Here is an 18,939-nt window from a genome sequence, read left to right as displayed (position 1 = left end):
GCTTTCCCATAAAACCACCCCTCTTCTGGATGATCTTCAAGGAAAGCCTATATGCTATCATGGTTTTATTTGAAGTGACAAGTTAAATCTTCTTTGCTCCCATGGCAACTTGGTGGGCTTCTTTCCCTGTCCTCTCTGCCACAACTTAATGCCCAAGCTGAAACAGCGGTTAACTGCTTGTGGGAAGCAGCCAAGGGAGCAGTGAACAGCATAAGAGAAGCCTCTGCCCTGTTCAGCATACCAAAGGAATGGTACCATGTAGTCAGAATTAAGAACTGCAGCCAAAAACTCAGTTCTTCGAGTGATTGCTCATGTCTGTTCCACAATAGGTGTGCATGCTCACCACGTGCACCAGTGTCGGAAGTTTTTTCCCTAGCAATACCCGTAGGGGAGTGCCCCTAGCGACCCCTGGAGTGGCGCTTCCATGGCGCGGTATAAGGGGTGCTACGTGCTCCACCCACCCTCAGTTCCTTCTTGCCACCAGTGAAGTTGCTTCGGAACTGCTCTGCTCCAGCCTTGCTGCAGCTCTTTCCCCAGAACTCTTGTTCATTCAGTGTATAATAGCTGTAGTTAGTAGTTTAATTAGTTTTAGTTTAGTTTAGTTAGTGCACGTGGGCTGGGGCATGTCCCGCGCCCCTGGGTTTTAAGTTGTGCAACAGTTGTAGGCGATGGATGCAAGTGAGTGATCCGCACACGGACTGTTTATGCTATTTGGGTGAAACCCATCTCAGCGATCGCTGCAAGATTTGCAAGTCGTTCAAGCCTCAGACCGAGAGAGAGAGAGACATTAGGCTCCGGGCCATCTTGATGGAGTCGGCGTTGACCCCGACTCCAGCGCACAGCTCCGAGTCCGCACCGGTACCGCGGTGTCGGTGCGTGGTAACACCCCCCGGCACCATCTACCAGTCGGCCCCGCTCCCCATCCCCGGGGCATGCCAAGAAGGATAAGAGGCCTTCTCTGCCATGGCACCGGAACAAGGCTGGGGGAGAGGCTAGACCCATGTTGGGCAGTCCTCGGTTCCCATCAGTCTCTAGGCCTCCGACTCAGGTCAAGCGGAGTAGCCCGGCCCATTTGGAGCAGGCTTTCCCGGATGTCCGGATTCCCTCCACGCCAGAGGCCCTGCAAGCAGCCCAGGATGTTATGTCCATGCCGGTACCAAGAGCACCATCAATGTTGGCCCCGCGGTCCAGAGGCAAGCCGCTGCTGGGATCTCCGCAGATGCCCCAGACTCGGTACCAGTCACAGTCAAGGGAATGTTCCCAACACCGTTCGCTGCTCAGCGACTGTCCCGTGCGTAGTCCACGCAGGTCGCTGTCGATTCCCACCAGGTTGTCTGGCTGGGTTCCGACTGACAGAGACTCCAGACACTGCTCCGCCTAGAGGAGTGGACACCGACGGGACCGAAGCAGATGCTGCCGAAGGTCTTCGTCTCAGAGGGGCTGTCGTAGCCAGTCATGACACGAACGTCAACGTCATTCCCATTCGTCATCTCACTACAGGACCCCGCCATGGCACTTCTCCCGCAGACGCGGGCGTCGATCGCTGGCGCAGCGCAGTCATGGATCTGCCTGCCGGAGCCGATCACAGAACAGCTGCTACCGGCAGTACCGTTCCTCCACGTTGGGATCACAGTCTCACGGTCGCCGCCGCCGCTCCTCCCAGTCAAGGGACAGCGGCAGGTTGTACGTCCGCCTGGCCTCCCTTCGTAGTCGTCCATCGATGGGTCAGGCCAGCCAGGCCAAACAGCCTGCTACACTGTTGCCACAGCAGGTGCAGTGGCACCGGGCCCCGTGGCCGCCACAGTGGTACCAGTGCGCACTGTGGCTCCCGACACCCACAGAGGCAGTCTGTCTGCCCCCCAGCCTGGGTCCTCCAAGGGCAAACAGGCAGGGAAACGGCAGTTTTGATGGTATGCTGGGGGCGACCTACCAGTTCACATCAGGGTTCCACCCACAATAAAGCTTCCCTTCTCCAACTGGTTGTATGCTTTTCTCCTGGAGTGGTCGCGGCTGACCTTGGACCATCAGCACCATCTCCCAGGGCTACACTCTCCAGTTTACCTCTACCCTGCCCAACCACCCTCCGCCCCCGTCCCTCCTGGAGGACCCCTCTCATGAGGCCCTGCTCGAGCAGGAGGTGGGGTGGCTCCTTGGCCTAGGAGCAGTGGAAGTGGTGCCAGCGGAGTTCTAACGCAAGGGGTACTACTCCTGCTATTTTCTTATCCCGACGGCCAAAGGGGGGCTCAGGCCCATCCTGGACCTGTGAGGCCTCAACCAGCATGTGGTGAAGCTCAAGTTTGCATGGTCTCCCTGGCCTCCATCATTCCCTCCCTGGATCCCGGGGACTGGTACGCCGCCCTCGATCTTCCACATCCATATATTTGATGGGCACAGGCACTTCCTCCGTTTCACGGTTGGACAGCAACACTACCAATTTACGGTCCTCCCATTTGGCCTGTTCACTGCTCCCAGGGCATTCACAAAGTGTATGTCTGTGGTGGTGGCCTACCTCAGGCACCGTGGGGTCCAGATCTTCCCCTATTTGGACAACTGGCTGGTCAAGGGCAGCTCCCGGTCGCAGGTGCGGGATCACGTGGCGCTCCTTCTGTCCACGTGCGCTACTCTGGGCCTGTTGGTAAACGACACCAAGTCCACATTAGTCCCGGTACAACACATAGAGTTTATCTGGGCAGTCCTGGACGCCACGTTGGCCAAAGCCTCCCTCCCACCAGACGGGTTTGAGACCCTGAAAGGGCTCATCGACACAGGCATAAGGTTTCCAGTGACAACAGCCAGAGCATGTCTCCAGCTCTTGGGTCACATGTTGGCGTGTACATATGTGGTTCGCCATGCCAGACTCGGGATGAGACCCCTCCAGCTCTGGTTGGCCTCGGTGTTCTCCCAGGCCAGAGACAGGATGGACAAGGTCCTCACTGTGCCCGAACTGGTGATCGTCTCCCTTTGATGGTGGTCCTCCCTGGGGAACATGCTCCGCGGAGTCCCGTTCAGAGGCAGGCCCCCATCGATGGAACTGGTGTCCGACACATCGGACCTGGGGTGGGGAGCCCATGTGGGAGATGTTCGCACCCAAGGTCTGTGGTCTGCACAGGACCTGGCCCTCCCCATAAACGTCAAGGAGCTCTGGGCGGTCCGGCTGGCGTGCATGGCCTTCTGCTCGCATGTGGAAGGCAGGGTGGTCAGGGTTCTCACGGACAACACGGCCTCAATGTTTTACGTCAACAGGCAAGGCAGGGCCCGATCCTCTGCCTGGAGGCCCTCAAGCTGTGGGACTTCTGTATAGCCCACAACATTTGCCTACAGGCCTACCACCTACCGGCGGATTGATCATGTCGGCTAGGCGGGTCTCGGAACTCAGGGCTATGACCTCCGAGCCCCCATACACGGTGTTCCATAAGGATAAGGTCCAGCTCCGCCCACATCCTTCATTCCTCCCGAAGGTGGTCTCCGCCTACCACATGGGTCAGGACATTTTCCTGCCGGTCCTCTGCCCCAAGCCCCATGCATCCAGTGAGGAGCGCCACCTCCACACGCTGGATGTGCGACCGGCTCTGGCTTTTTACCTGGAGTGGACTAAGCCATTCAGGAAGTCTTTGCAGCTGTTCATCGCCTCAGCCGAACATGGGGGGTCAGCCGATCTCCACTCAGCGGCTCTTCAACTGGATCACCTCATGCATCCGTACCTGTTATGACCGGCCGGGAATCCCTCCGCCGTCAATTGTGAGGGCACACTCGACTAGGGCGCAAGTCTCATCGGCTCCCTTTTTAGCCCATGTCCCCATTCAGGACGTTTGCAGGGCTGCCACATGGTCTTCAGTTCACACATTCACCTCGCGTTATGCAATAGTCTCCCAGACCAGGGAAGACACCGGGTTCGGCAGGGCTGTACTCCGTCCTGAGTTTGTGAATTCCTACCCACCTCCAATAGATATAGCTTGGAATCACCTATTGTGGAATACACATGAGGAATCACTGGAAGAAAAGAGTTACCTTTTCCGTAACTGGTGTTCTTCGAGATGTGTTGCTTATGTCTATTCCACATCCAACAGAGGGGAAGGAATGCAGGAGTTGTCTGGCAAGAAGGAACTGAGGGTTGAGGGAGCACGTAGTGCCCCATGGAGGTGCCACTCCAGGGATTGCTAGGGGCGCTCCCCTACGGGTACTGCTAGGGGAAAAACTTCTGACACCGGCGCACGTGACGAGCGCGCACACCTATTGTGGAATAGACATGAGCAACACATCTCGAACACCAGTTATGGAAAAGGTAACTGTCTTTTCTCTCTGAGTGAAAAGAGGAGACCTAGGACAGAGCACAAAATCTTGAGACTCTCACCTGTAAAGATACTGTTGACAAGTATGTGAGTACAGATGTTTGTCTGGACTGCAAGTCAGTGTTCTAGGATACTTAGTAAAACTCTTACGTTGACTCAGTTTAATTGGGACCCCAACAAGAGATGCCAGAATTTTTAATGTTGGTATGTTCTTCCTTGTTCTTACTTCTGTAGTTTACGATGAGAAAAAGAAATCTCTATCTGGACAACTGAAAAAATACCCAGAGAAATTAATCATCTACTGTAAAGATCTTAGAGTATTTCACTTCTGTCTGAGGTATACAAAGGAAGAGGAGGTAAAAAGGGTAAGTATAGCAACGTTACATATTTGATTACAACTTCCCCCCCCTTAAAAATCTGGGGTGGGGTGTTAACAGGATATTTTAATTACAGGGAAATGATGTAGAATTTCTGGAGAATAGGGAGACTGATTTGAGAACAGTTCACTGAAATCCTTACAACAAAGCTTGCTTTTGAGTCATTCACTATTGGGGTGAGCAATCATGGGACAGTCACTCTTTGATTTGATTAAACGTGTTTCTTTAACCATCTTTCTTTGTGTGCATCTAATAACTTAAAATGTTGGGTGCACCGGCTTTTACTGTGAAAATGTTCTAGCAGTTTGGAAGTACTGCATAAATTGCTCTAGAGCTTGTCTAGCTAAAGAATATAATGTAAGTTGGCTTTGTATATACTTGTGGTACTGCCTTGCTAACCTTTTTACTTCCTGCTGCCGTGTCCATTCTCTGATAACTTGGCATGCAAATTATTTCTTCTGATACTGAAGGATTTATTTGGCTTTCTTTGAATTATGGAAGTAGAAGTAAGAATTAGAACTTAAATTTTAAGACCCTGATTAATAATTGGCTTTTGAGTTGTTTTACAGTTTGGTGTAGCTAGTTTGCTTCCAGATTTAACTGTACTTTTAAAAGCTTTTAGCACAGGTTTGGTATACATACCTTTTTATATTGATCTAGGGAGATGTAGTATTTTCAAAGGTAGGTGATTTTCCTGAGTCACACAGTGAGACTGTAGCTTCCGGGAATAGAACTCAATTTTCTTGGTTCAGAGAGACAGGCTGATTCACAACACTACATCTGCCTTATACACATCAAAGTACATTCTCTTGGTAAGAATTTCAGTTCTGACCTTTAACATGAAAAATAACCAAAACCTTCAGCTGAGAAGTCTCTCACCAAAAGGTGTATATGAAGAATGTCCAAGGCTGACATTACACAAACAAGGGAAATAACTAGGCAGCATAGTTGTCTTAATGCACACATGCAACTCCTGCTGGTATTAAAGGAGTTTCACACAAATCATAGGAGTGTACTCAGGTGAAATGATATCAGATACCTTGGTGTCAAAGGGTGCACTAAAACTAAGATTGAGTCCTAGTCTAGACCTAATGATCTTTCTAAACTCTTAAGACATTCCTTCAAAAAAAGTATACATCTTGACCAAAGGGCTCCAGAAAAACTGAAGTGGAGTAATGTTATGATTTCAGGATTGCCCTTTAAATATAGTGCTACACATAGTAGCTGCACAGATGCTTAGGCAAAGCCATCTTTTTGAATTTAAAATCAGGTCTTTAGTATCTTGCTACATTTGAATCTTATTGACAATGTCCGTTTAAAATGTGTAATCTCTTCCTCTCCTTGGCTTTGCCTTTGAGGTGCAGATGCTGTTTGCGTCAGTTGGCTTTTATTACAATCTTATATATCATGTATTAATTTGTTGATCCTTTCTTAGATCGTCTGTGGCATAGTTCATCATAGCCAGACTCCTAAACTACTTAAACGCTTGTTTCTGTTCTCTTATGCAACAGCTGCGCCAACCAATACAGGTAAACTTTGCTCTTTATTTTTTTAGTTTGTTGTAACTACCGCATGCTGTCATTCCTACTTTCTAGGCTATAGCTGCGTGTGATTTTTTTTTTTTTTTTTTTTTTAGTGCCCAGAAGTTTGCTAGACCCATGATGATATTCCCAAATTTGGCAGAGTTATAAGCCTCTGAACATTTTCATTTGTACATGCTAAGTAGAATTTGTTAGAGATTGCTGCTAAAATCTCCAAACATGCCAGCTGCATGCTCCTAGCCCCCAATGGGCTTTTGATGTCTTTTTTTTTTTTAATCTAATATACAATTTTTAGCCCAGAGAAGGTGGTCTTCATAGGCTCATTAAGTGAGCCTATGAAGGGAATCAATTCATAGTATTAAGCTAATGCTAGAGGTTCGACAAAGCCTGCAACTTGCAGGTCAAGAACTGGTATTTTTAGTAAGTCATGGACAGGTCATGGACCATGAATTTTTGGTTATTTTCCATAACCTGTCTATGACTTTTACTAAAAATACCTGTGACTAAATTGTAGCCTTATTCATGATCAATTTGTGCAGACGTTTTGCATATACAATTTTTTTCCCTTGATACCAACAAAATACTGCTATTTGGTTTCCCCTTTTGTACTTCTGTTTTCTATTTTGGCTAAAATACTGTCAGAAGGGTGAACGTAACTTCCTGCTCTCACTTTTTGGACTGAGTGAAACTGTTCTTGCATCTTTCAAAAGAGATTTTGCATATAAACACACCCACCCTTATTCCAGGATTGGATTTTTCCCCCAATCATCAAGGAAAGATGCACTGATCAGCCTAGCATGGATGGTAATTTAAATCTGCTGGATTAGTATACTTTATCAGTGAAACACATCCTGCAAAATAATTTAAAAGTTCCTATTTAGCCATATCTAGTTAAGTCACACAGAGTGGCTTGTTATATTTTGAACAAGCAAAACATTTGTGTAGATAACTTTTAATTTCTTAAATTGCCAGTTTTAATAGAAACCTAGCTGATGTAATAGTGCTGTTCTAATGATGTTCCTGCTGATTCTTCATTCCTTGTGCACCCAAAACATCTGTTTATTTTATCAAGGGGTGTTTTGATGCACCATGATGTTGGCTCAAGCATTTAGCTTGAAATTTATTTATTTTAAATATTCCAGTAGGGTCTAAAGGTCCCAGCTAGCATTGAGGTCAGTGTTCTTGGCACTGAACACTGTAGTGACAGGCCCTGCCCTTAAGAGTTTATGATCCAAATAGACTAGACAAAGTGGGAGAAGGGGATGCAACATATAAGCAGAGTAAACAGTGATGGTTGCAAGTGCTGCAGAGTACACGGTAGGTCTTGGCTGTAGACTGCTAACTAGCCTTTAAGCATATTGGAAGCACTATTTAAAAAAAAAAAAAAAAAAAAATCTTACTGTGCATCCAGGACCGGATTAACGTAGGGGCTGCAGCCCAGGGCCTCGGGCTAAGGGGTCCCTGGGGCAGTAGGGCTCAGGCAGGCTGCCTGCATGCCATGCCCCACGCCACTCCCGGAAGCGGCCAGCCGCTGGCATGTCTCTGCGGCCCCTAGCAGGGGGAGGCAGCTCTGCACGCTGCCCCTGCCCCAAGTACCATCCCCACAGCTCTGGCCAATGGGAGCTGCTGGGGCAGCACTTGCAGGCACAGGCAGTGCGAGGAGACATGCTGTCCACCTCCCCCCAGGGGTGTGCAGAAATGTGCCAGCAGCCGGCCGCTTCCAGGAGCAGCATGGGGCTATGGCTGGTAGGCAGGCAGGCAGCCTGCCTGAGCCCTGCTGCGCCGCTGGCCGGGAGCCGCCTGTGGTAAGCACCTCCCAGCTGGCGCCTACAGCTCACACCCCCTCCTGCACCCCAACCCCCTGCCCCAGGTCAGAATCCCCTCCTGCACCCAAATTCCCTCCCAGATCCCACACTCCCCACCCTCTCCTGTTGCAACACTCTGTCCCAACCTGGAGCCTCCTCCTGCACCCAAACTCCCCCCCAGAAAGAAATTAATGTAACAGCTGTTCTAAGGTAAGATGTGGGCTATTTTGAATTAACTTAACTATGTTCTACATGTTTTAAGACTGAAATGTAACCATAGAATGGCTTTATGTTAATTAAAAGGCAAGTTTAATATAGCGTTAATAGCCTTGATGCCATAATTGTGATCATTTTGTTTTTAATTAGAAAAAGACATGTATACAGGGGCCCCACAAAATTTAATAGCCCTGGGCCCACAGGAGAGTTAATCCGGCCCCGTGTGCATCGTTGCTTTAGGAACGCTTGTCTTGGTTTAAGCAGCATTTGACTGAAGACCAAGTAGTAAAGATCAGACAGAAGCATAGAATGTTCTGTACAAAGGCACGTTAACTTTTTGTGCTCAAAGCATTCATACACGAGGGGTTCTGTACATGCACTTGGTTTAAAGTGGTTGCTTTACAATGAAAAATGCTTTTGTAATAGCCAAGTAATTACAACTGTCTCTGTAAAACTGTTGACAGACATACAAAACCAAACTGTGATGTTTGATGCTATTAAGGATTGGCGTGAGGAGTTGGAACGGACCAAAGGGAACATGAAATATAAAGTATTGAGTGCCAACGAAGCCTACAAAGTCTCTGAAAAGTAAGCTTGAACTCTAAAATGTTTGTGTATAGCAAATTCAATATTAAAGTCACTGTTCATGTTTCAAAAGTTAGTGATGAACACCAGTGGTAAATCTCTACCCTCCCATGTGGAAGCTGTCTTCCAACTCATTTCTCCAAGGCCTCACGCACTGTAAGAAACACTTAGGCCTGGTGTATGCTTAAAAATTTTGCTGGCATAGCTATGTTGTTCAGGGGTGTGATTCCCCTCCCCCCACTAACATAATTAGGTCAGGAGAAGCCTTAGTTTAGACACCATTATTTCAGTAAAAAGGTCCTTTGCCAGTATAGTTTACTCTATTTGGGGAACTGATTTAGGCTAAGTTAGCAAAAAAACCCAAAAACAAAAACCCAGACCCTCTTTTGCTGATACAGACTGTCTCCCCCTTTAGAGAGAGTTGTGTATCTATATCCGCAAACCCTTTCAAGTTTAGACAAGACCTTATTTTCAAGTGGAAATCCTTTAGTTTTTAGGATTCAGCAGCATTAAGGTTTTCATTAAGCTTTTGACTGCAGATATGTACCAACTCTCAGAACAATGGAATGTGAGTTCTCAAGATACTACTAAAGCTATCTCGATAGCATATTGTAAGTACTGAGCCTTAAGTATCAAATGTCTTTAAAAGTTGGACAGTTTGTTGTGTGCCTTCCAGAACATAGTTGCTGATTGATGTAGGAAATTGGGAATTACTAAGTATTCAGATTTCCTGATTCTGTGGCAAGGACTTCCCGCATCATACAAGGGGCATTAAATCTGCTGTGGAATTCTTTGCTATAGGAAATGTTTCTCTCTTCTTTAGATTGCCATTGTATTTTGTTGTTCCCATGTCCCTCTCTGAAGAGAGTATCTTGCAGTACCAAGGAAGAGGCATTCCTGTGAGTATACATGCGATTCTGAAGCATGAAAAAATGTAGATGGGAAAATTTTAACTTGTATTTCAGTCAGAATACGTCTATAAATAAATTATGCATTATTTAAGTACATTAGTCTTAATGTAGTTCATATTGCACTATTAAAGTAATTTCTGCAACAGCAAACTCATCTGTAAAAGAGGAAGCAGCAGCTGAAAATAGGTTATACATAAAGCTTCCTCTTTCCCCTAAAGAACATATAGAGCAGTAGTTTTTACTTTACCCTACATATCTGAATAAGGCTAGGAAGACATGTGTGAGTATTAATGGACCCCACACATGCTCATGGCATTTGCTGACTAGTATGTCTTCCTTGAGATTTTGAGGTTCTCCAGAGGCACTTGTGTCTTGGCATCTGCAGGACTCTGCTTGGTGCTGGTTGCTGTGCTAATGACAGTACTTCAGCAGTGAGTGTTAAGGCACTGAATGTGATGGTCATGTCATAAGAACAGATAAAGTATGGTGGAGAGGAGAAAGCAAGGCAACTTTTTATATAGAGATCGCTGATCATCTTAGGTCAGTGGTCCCCAAACTTTTTAGGGTCACCCCCCCCGGGTCCAAGGCTGGGTGTGGTCTTGGGTGGGGCCTGGGGCTGAGGTTGGGGGCGGGGGCAGGAACAGGGCTGCGGTGGTGGGGGCTGGCAGCCAGGTGCAGCTCTGCTCCCGGCCCCACCCCTAGCCTTGGCCCTGGGCCGGGAATGGGGCTGCGGCCAGTGGCTGAAGCTGGAGGCAAGGCCAGGAATGGAGCCATGCTGAAGCTGGGGATGAGGTCAGGCATGGGGCCAGGAGCTGGGGATGCAGTTGTGGGTGGGACCTGAGCAGAGCTGGTGGCAGGGAGGGGCTGGGTGCTGCTCCCTCCTTACCCCCTATTGGGGCTGGCGCTGCCATGCCCCCCTGAACATTCCTCTGTTTTGGAGACCTCTGTCTTAGGTGCTGAGCACCCACAGCTCCCATTGACTTCACCTGTGAAAAGCAAGTCCTTTCATACCTTTAGTTTCTAAACTAGACACTTTCTAGAAGAAAACGTTGGCTGCCTTTATTACCCTCATTAAACCTAGTTCAGTGCTCTGATCTTCAAATATGCCACAGGACAGAGTACAGCAAAGGGCATTGTTATACAGTAGCCTGCTGTTACCCTGATGGCTTCTTCTAGTGAAAGCAAGAAATTTTTGAAGCCCTTAAGTTAAGTTAATTTCTGGTTACAAAGACCAAATGAAAAACTAAGTTTAAAAATCACTTCTGTGACTGAATTAGTTATGGTTAAGATGGCGATTACAGGGTAATGTGGCAGACTTTCAGTTTTCTTGATGCAAGCAATCAGTCCCCTTCCTCTTAAAGTACAGCTCTTAGTCTTTGTGAAATGGTACCGTTGGACTTAATTACTTCCAGTTCAAATTTTAGTTTACAAATAAAGCTGTGTTCCAAACTGCCAGCCCTGCAAATTCTCTCTTGGATGTGGAAGCCAAGCTGGGGCTTTTCTTCTCCCCCACTAGCAGATATTCTAAACCAAATTATGACTTGGTTACACTTGTGCAATTGTTGGCATCTAATGGTGTTGCATAGGAGTAACTGAGTCATAATTTGGCCAGCATATTTCTGCTGATGTATGAGAAGGAAAGAAACAACTGGGCTTTCAGAGTCAAAGGTGAGTTGAGACCAGTTTAGGAACCACTGTGATAGGATATGCCTCCATGTGAGCACTCCAAAAGTGTAGATCATTGCAGGGACAAAGGAACAAGTTTTCATAAAGTAAACGTCTTTGCAATTTCTACTTTATTTCAGTGTAGATTCATTCTTTCTTTATGGCTTGTCGTTTGTTCTACTGTCAGTCTTGCTTGAAGAAAATCTCAGATCACAGTTTAAACCTGGGTATCAAAATCTTTGTCTTCCAATGAGACATGGCGTAATACTGCCCTGTAAAACAGAACTATTTGTGAGCTAGTTTTAGGAACATGCATACCATAGGAGTTTCTCAGCTCCTATTTTAGTAGTCCAGCTACTATCTGTTGGACAAGACAAAGCAGTCTAAAGGTTTGCCTACGCAAGGGAACTGAATGGAATAGCTATTGCCAATTCTAGTCAATGTGTGCAAGCCCTGAGGGAAGAGCAACCGTAACTTAAAAACATATTACACCTACCATGTCCATTGCCTGTACCTAATGATTAAACTTCTTGAGGGTAATACTATGAAATGTTGTGTCTGGAGCATTTGCTGTTGGTTCTAAAGTACAAGATTGCTGCTGAATGATTCATTGGATGCCTCAAAACTATTTGTGATAAAGCAGCAGGAAGGGGTTTCTTATAGTCTAATGTTCACTCAAATAGAAACATGTAGCTGTCATATGTACTTGAGAACTAACTAATCAGGTAAATGTGTTTTTCTGTAGATTTGGTGTTGGTCTTGTCATAATGGTGCTTCTCTTCTCAAAATGTCTGCTTTTCCCAAAGAACAAGAGGACAACACTTCACAAATGCACAAAATTTTCTTGGATGGGTCAGTAATAGCTCTTCTGTCCATGACATTTTAAAAAAGTGCTTCTTATGGACCTTGCTTATGTCTTCTATATTCTATGTCTAAGCCTACCTAGCAACAAGAGACAATTGTTTTTGATAAAGTTTTGTTTTTCTATCCAGTGTATTAAAAGCAGTTTTATTAGAGGTTTAGCTTTAAACGCACATTGTAATAGTGATGTCATTGGTCAAATAACTTTTGGGGAGGAGGGGTGATCTCACAACTATGTGTGTACTCACTAGAATAAATCTTTATGGAAACTGGGGAGTGGTGGGGAGAGGTTTCCTCTGTTAGCTTTTTTGGGTAACTACAGGCTGTAGCTGCAGTAGCAGCAAAGCCTATCCTTTCTACAGATTCCCTTAGTCTAGTTGCATCCTTTGCAGGCAAATGAACTTCAAACACCTCTCCTTTTAAAAGCTCTACTTAAAGCTGTTTTAGGCCTCCAGAGGTTATATAATCTTAAAAACCTTGCTTCTCCAGCATTGATTTAGGCTGTGGAGGAGATGCATCTGCTTCCCTTAAAGCAGGGTTTCTCAAACTGGGGGTCGTCACGAGCCTATTACATGGGGGGTGGTGGTGGGGGGGTCACAAGCTGTCAGCCTCCACTCCAAACCCCACTTTTAATTTATAAGGGGGGGTCGCATTCAGAAGCTTGCTATGTGAAAGGGGCCACCAGTAAAAAAAAAAAAAAAAAAAAAAAAAAGTTTGAGAACCACTGCCTTAAAGCGTTAGTAGTTACCAATTTCTAATCCAAATGAGCTGCAGCACCAACAGAAGCAGTTAAATTCATTCAACATTTGATGTTGAGGTGAACTGGCAGCCCCAAACCAACTCCCAATTAATCTAAAATAGGACTAAAGGTTGTTAGGCTAAGAAAGAAGTGGAAAGTGAGTTTTAAATTTCCATCCTCCATGAGCCCAGCTGCCCTTTCAGGAGTAGTTTATTGGCTCTATAAACAGTTACCACCCTGTGCATTATAAAGGAGAAGACTCTTTGAGCCACAAACAGCTGCTGAATGCTTATTTGGGTGAAGAAGATAAACAAAAGAATATTTCTAAGTGGGGCTAAAATAATTAACTTAATATGCTTAAAACAGTAGAGAAGGTTTCCCTATATTCTCTTATGCTTCCAAATTTCATAATGGAAGGGTATGTTGAATAACCTTTCAGAATTGTTTGGAAAACATTTTATTTCAAAAGGTAAAGAACCATATGCAAATTAGCAGATAGCACAACAAGATGTGAGTTGGTATGTTGGATAGGGTTACCATATTTCAAGACTGAAAAAAGAGCCACTCCATGGGGGCCCTGGCCCCGCCCCAACTCTGCCCCTTCCCTGCCCCCATTCCAACCCTTTCCCAAAGTCCCCGCCCCAACTCTGCCCCCTCCCCTGAGCACCCCGCATTCCCCCTCCTCCCTCCCGCCCCCCGGGCTCTGGCTGCTGCTGCGCTGGGAAAGTTCCTTCAGCCCCCGCTGCGGTGGAGAGCGGCGGGAGCCGGGAAAGTTGGAGCCCGGGGAGGAGGCGGCTGCGCGCTCGGATGCCGTCGCCACCTCTGTGCCCTGGCAGATTGCAGGAGTTGTAAGTTTTGCTGCAGCCACTCGCACTCGGGGTCCCCTTACCATGCCTCCCTATTTTCCCGGACATGTTCAGCTTTTTGGAAATTCCTCCCAGACGGGGATTTGAGGACCAAAAAGCCGGACATGTCTGGGAAAATCCGGACGTATGGTAACCCTAATGTTGGACCATTGTCTTCAACTACCTGAGAACTCTGCCTTGTCTGCACTAGGAGGTGCCTAGTGGCTGGCTAACTACCACTATCAAGTTTTTAAACATGATTGCCATTGTGTATTGCTGAAGGTAAAACTATGCTTAACATTAACAACAAGGTGTCCAGTAGCACTCCAATGTTAAGTCCAATGTTAAGAGGTATGCTTAACATTGTGTTTTTTTCCAAGTATACAGCTGGTCTACACTTAATTTTACTGGCATAGTTCTGTTGGTAAGTGGTGTGACTTTTTGTTGACAGTTATGCTGGTAAAAGCCTTTATATAGATGCAGTTATAAAGGTATAGAAGTGCCTTACACTGGTATAACTATTTTAGATTCCTGAACAAAAATAAGCTTATCATGGGTACAGGGTTACTTGTACTTCTGTCTCCTTTTCTTGTCTGAGGCCTGGTCTACACTACCCGCCTGAATCGGCGGGTAGAAATCGACTTCTCGGGGATCGATTTATCGCGTCCCGTCAGGACACGACAATCGATCCCCGAATCGACGCTCTTACTCCACCAGCGAAGGTGGGAGTAAGAGCCGTCGACGGGAAGCCGCGGAGGTCGATTTTGCCGCCGTCCTCACAGCGGGGTAAGTCGGCTGCGATACGTCGAATTCAGCTACGCGAATTTGCGTATCTTAAATCGACCCCCCCCTGTAGTGTAGATGTAGCCTCAGTGCAGTTCCTCAGGTGTTAAGCATCATGCTCTTACCTTTTGTGAGGAATGTGTCGCTGGCATGACCAGCTCAGGGCATGACCTCAAAGAGGTGTTAATTCACTGTATTTGGGTAACACAGGAATGTTAAATAGCAGACAGAAGCCCATTCACTTGTGTTGATAAAAATCAAGAATAGACGTTAATTGTATTTACCTTCACCCTGTTAGCCTTATACCAGCATAACCAAAATAACCTGTAGTTGCTAAATCCTTTTAATGTCTTATAACTTTATATTACCTTATAATTAATTTATATTATGCAACTATACTCAATTGTCATTGGATCAAAAGGCATGTATTTCACTTTTAGATGCAAGTTTACTTAATGAAGAATTGTTTGGCTATCACATTGTGTTTACAAGACAGAAGCCTTAGGGGTGAAGCATTAGATCTTCTGACCAAGTGCCATTAGGACTTTTCATAGACTCAAGCATCTATTCTTCTGTCAGAGGAACACACGTGCTGTGCTAAAATCACTTGCCGGGCTATTTCCAGTTATAAATACTGGATCTTGGGCATGATCTTGCCATCTCTGAGCCACTGAACACTAAATCGAGGGAGTTTGAGCCATTGGACTGAGACCGCCCCCCCCCCAAATTTTAGGACACTCTGAAAGATTCATGGAAGAACTCTTAAGACACTTATTGAGGTTTAGAAGATGTTCTACCTCTTCTAACAACTAGACTCTCATATTCTGATTCAACCGTAATGTATTTAATCTGCCTTTAGTCCTTTTAATAACTCATTTCTTTTTTCTTAATAAATCTTCAGTTAGTTTACGAAGGATTGGCTAACACAATATTGTTTTTGGTGAGATCCTGAAGTATCCAGTAACCTGTGGTGAGTGACCAACCCCTTGGGGTTGGAAGAACCTATTGTGTGGTGTTTTTTGGTTTTAATAACCTTACACCATAAAGTCCAGTTTGCCTGCATAGTAAATAGGGGCTGGAATGCCAAGGGGATTGTCTGTATTCCATAAAAACAACAAGGAGTCCGGTGGCACCTTAAAGACTAACAGATTTATTTGGGCATAAGCTTTCGTGGGTAAAAAAGAAGAGAAGGGAGTACCTCACAAGTGGAGAACCAGTGTTGACAGGGCCATCTCCATACATCTGAAGAAGTGAGGTTTTTTACCCACGAAAGCTTATGCCCAAATAAATCTGTTAGTCTTTAAGGTGCCACCGGATTCCTTGTTGTTTTTGTGGATACAGACTAACACGGCTACCTCCTGATACTTGACAACATTCTATATTCCAGGAATACTCTTTATTACTGGCTTGGTGAATCTAATGATAGACCACCGGCTTAGGGGTATCTGCCCTGTTTTCTGACAGTCTGTCTTGAGTTTGGGCATTCTTGGCTGTGAGTCACTCCAGACACCGTGACTGGTGGAATCTTGTGATTCTCCCACTCTTAGACCAGCTCCCCAAACTACAGCATATGTATGGCAACTATTTAAGTCCAACTGGCTTCAGTGTCTGCAAGTCCTCCCTTCCAGAGCTGTGACAGTGGTGAATACAGTGATCCAAAACAGCTTTCTTAAAACCAGAGAAAAGGGTTTTTAACACAAGTCATTCATGACGATCTTACCTGTGTCCCCCATTCAGGGAGTGTCTGCTGAAAACCAGCCAAAGTTCTTTGTTCTCTCTTGTGTCTCTTTAGCCAGTTGGCTCTGCATTATCTCTTATCACTTGAAATGTTTGCTAGGAGATGTGACTATCGGTCCCCCGTTCCCTTCCCTTCCCTGGTACATATCCTGACAAACCTACTAGTGAATTAATTTAATGTATGCTTACAGTAATCACTATCTGTTCAAGATACAGTATTCATAAATTATTACAGATTAGCTGACAGTATAAGGACTTATACCGTATAGTTGCATCTACACCAGGACAATTTTGCTGGGTTAGGATTGCTGGCATATGTAAAGCAGCAAAACTCTTGTAGTGTAGACAAACCCATAGCAAGGTTGTTGCTGAGTATTCTAAAATGCACATGGGGCCATTAGCCCACTAATACACACCTTTTTGTGGCTAAATGCTCTACTTTTGCTATATGTATAGTATATATGGGGTGGGACATGAACCTTGCTACCTTCAGTGACCAGTGTCTAGGTTTCTCTAAACTGAAAGGTTTTGTCTCTTTTTTGATTATTCAGAGTTTACAAGACAATTAACAAACCTCCTTATGAAGTCTTGAAAACGGATGACCTTTCAAGCAGCCTTCCATCTCTTCAAGACATTCAAGCTGCATACACTAGATTTAAACAGCTGTTTCTGATAGGTAAGTTAAAATTAGAGTTAAATGAGGTGGGAAGAACCAAGGTGTGACAAATATTCCTTTAGAGACTTGCTAATTTTGCCTCCAGATACTCAAATTACATCTCTAACAGATCTTGAATACGGTTCTTGATTTAAGAAATTGGTAGTCCATTTCTTCTGATTGTATGGTAAAAGGAGCCCTTTCTGGATAGTTATCTGATGATTGTCTTTGCAGATCAAGTGAGATTTGTGCATGTTTGATTGGTGTATTAAACTGGAAGCCTGCTGTTGTCAAAATTGTTAGCCCACACTAACAAGTCACAGTATCCATTAGAAAATGAGTTACAAAAACTTAGAACACAAAGCAATTGGAAACCGACTTAAGTCTCTCATTAAAATCTAATGGTTAAAATAGAACACTGTTAAGCAGATGTCTCAGACCTCCCATACCTAATTAAAATGAGGTTAAATCAGTGTTTTTAACCCTAAAATACTTGCAAATAAGCAGTGGTAGTATTTGGCGGGATTTCAGAATATTGGAGAACATCAGTATAATTGGGGTGATAAGAGACTACATTCTCTACAAATGCAATTTAGTTTGACTTCATCCTGATTAACAATGTATATTCCAAACATGACGACTAAATTAACTTTCACCATTTTTGGTGCACCTTTTTAAATTCTGAAGTGCTGTTTGAGGCTGTCTTCACTGCAGGGTTAACTGGAGTTATCTACACTCCAGTCAACTACTCTTTTGCTAACCTAGCTCAGGTGAGAGAGGTGACACTGCAAAATAACAAGAGTGATTTTATGAGCAGCTGACAAGTTGTGCTGTAGCTATACCTCCTGACCCTCAAATTCAGGGGTTTTGTGTGTGGACAGGACTAAAGATAGAGACAACATTTGTGTTAACTGCAGAGAAAACAGTTTTTAAAACAGGCTAGAGAAGAGCTGTTAAATCGTGTAGTCACTCTGCTGCAATTAGGGGGAAGGATTAAATAATTAATTTAAATCACTTGTTTTTGAACAGAACCCATTGATTTAGATCAGATTGTGAATCTGTAGAACTAATTTGAATTTTTTTTGCTATTGCAATTTTAGGTTAACGTTCATGAGCTAAATTTTTCAAATGCCACTGATAGGTTCTCATTTGAATTTTATAAGACAGCCATAGGCAGAAACAAAATATTGAAACTTAAGCCCTGATCGTGTGAGCATTTCAGAAGATATGTAACTTTACTTGTGAGGTAGTGTCATTGAAACCAGTGGGACAACTTGGGCTTTCGTTAAGTATGCACGTAAATGTTTTCAGCATCAGGGTCTAAAACTGTATTTTTATTAAAAATGGTGTAAAATCTTTATCACTTCAAAACAAAATTACTTTAACAATAAAAAAAAAAAAATTAGGCTTTCAATCCATTGACTAAGCTACTGTGAACTCTTTTATGCATACAGGCCAAAATTTGACTCCTAAGGGTGGGATTTTCAAAAGCACTTGGTGTGTCTTTACTGCGGGGTTATCCTTGGACTCTTACTCAGGTGTTGCCCCTAACAGCTCTCCTGTCCACACACAGAAACCTCTCACCAGGGTTAAATTTTTAACTCAGATTAGCCGGCCTGACTGGGGATGTGGATTAGAGACCAGGTTCTGCTTTTGCTTCAGGCTGCTAACCAGCCCATTTCATTGTGAGGACAGGAGACAAGCTAAATTACTTCAATGCTGATAGTCCTCCAGTGCCTTCCCACAGTTCTCCACATGTGCCGAGGACAGATAAATTGCCCTGTAATTTACTGGGAAAGAATTGTACAGCAACACACAGAACCAAGGGATATGCCCCAGAAGCCCATGGGGCTTACAGCACCAGTGTGGACACAGGAATGCGGGTAGGGCTTTGCAGTGTGGCTGCCTATATATAGGCTAGGTTAATACA

General features: G+C 45.0%; 1 protein-coding gene across 1 annotated transcript in view; it reads left to right on the top strand.

Annotated features, from left to right (window-relative positions):
- The window catches only part of MTMR12 (myotubularin related protein 12), a 61,046-nt gene that overhangs the window by 27,453 nt on the left and 14,654 nt on the right, over nucleotides 1-18,939 (top strand). The window contains exons 5-10 of the mRNA XM_065406697.1: nucleotides 4,524-4,654; nucleotides 6,102-6,195; nucleotides 8,693-8,816; nucleotides 9,637-9,712; nucleotides 12,135-12,241; nucleotides 16,906-17,030. Coding sequence (XP_065262769.1) covers nucleotides 4,524-4,654; nucleotides 6,102-6,195; nucleotides 8,693-8,816; nucleotides 9,637-9,712; nucleotides 12,135-12,241; nucleotides 16,906-17,030 — 657 coding nt within the window. The remainder of the gene's footprint in view (nucleotides 1-4,523; nucleotides 4,655-6,101; nucleotides 6,196-8,692; nucleotides 8,817-9,636; nucleotides 9,713-12,134; nucleotides 12,242-16,905; nucleotides 17,031-18,939) is intronic.

The sequence above is a fragment of the Emys orbicularis genome, chromosome 6 (genome assembly GCF_028017835.1).
Source record: "Emys orbicularis isolate rEmyOrb1 chromosome 6, rEmyOrb1.hap1, whole genome shotgun sequence".
NCBI classification, from domain to species: domain Eukaryota; kingdom Metazoa; phylum Chordata; order Testudines; family Emydidae; genus Emys; species Emys orbicularis.
Note: the sequence above shows the minus strand (reverse complement) of the source record. Positions and strands in the feature narration are given on the sequence as shown.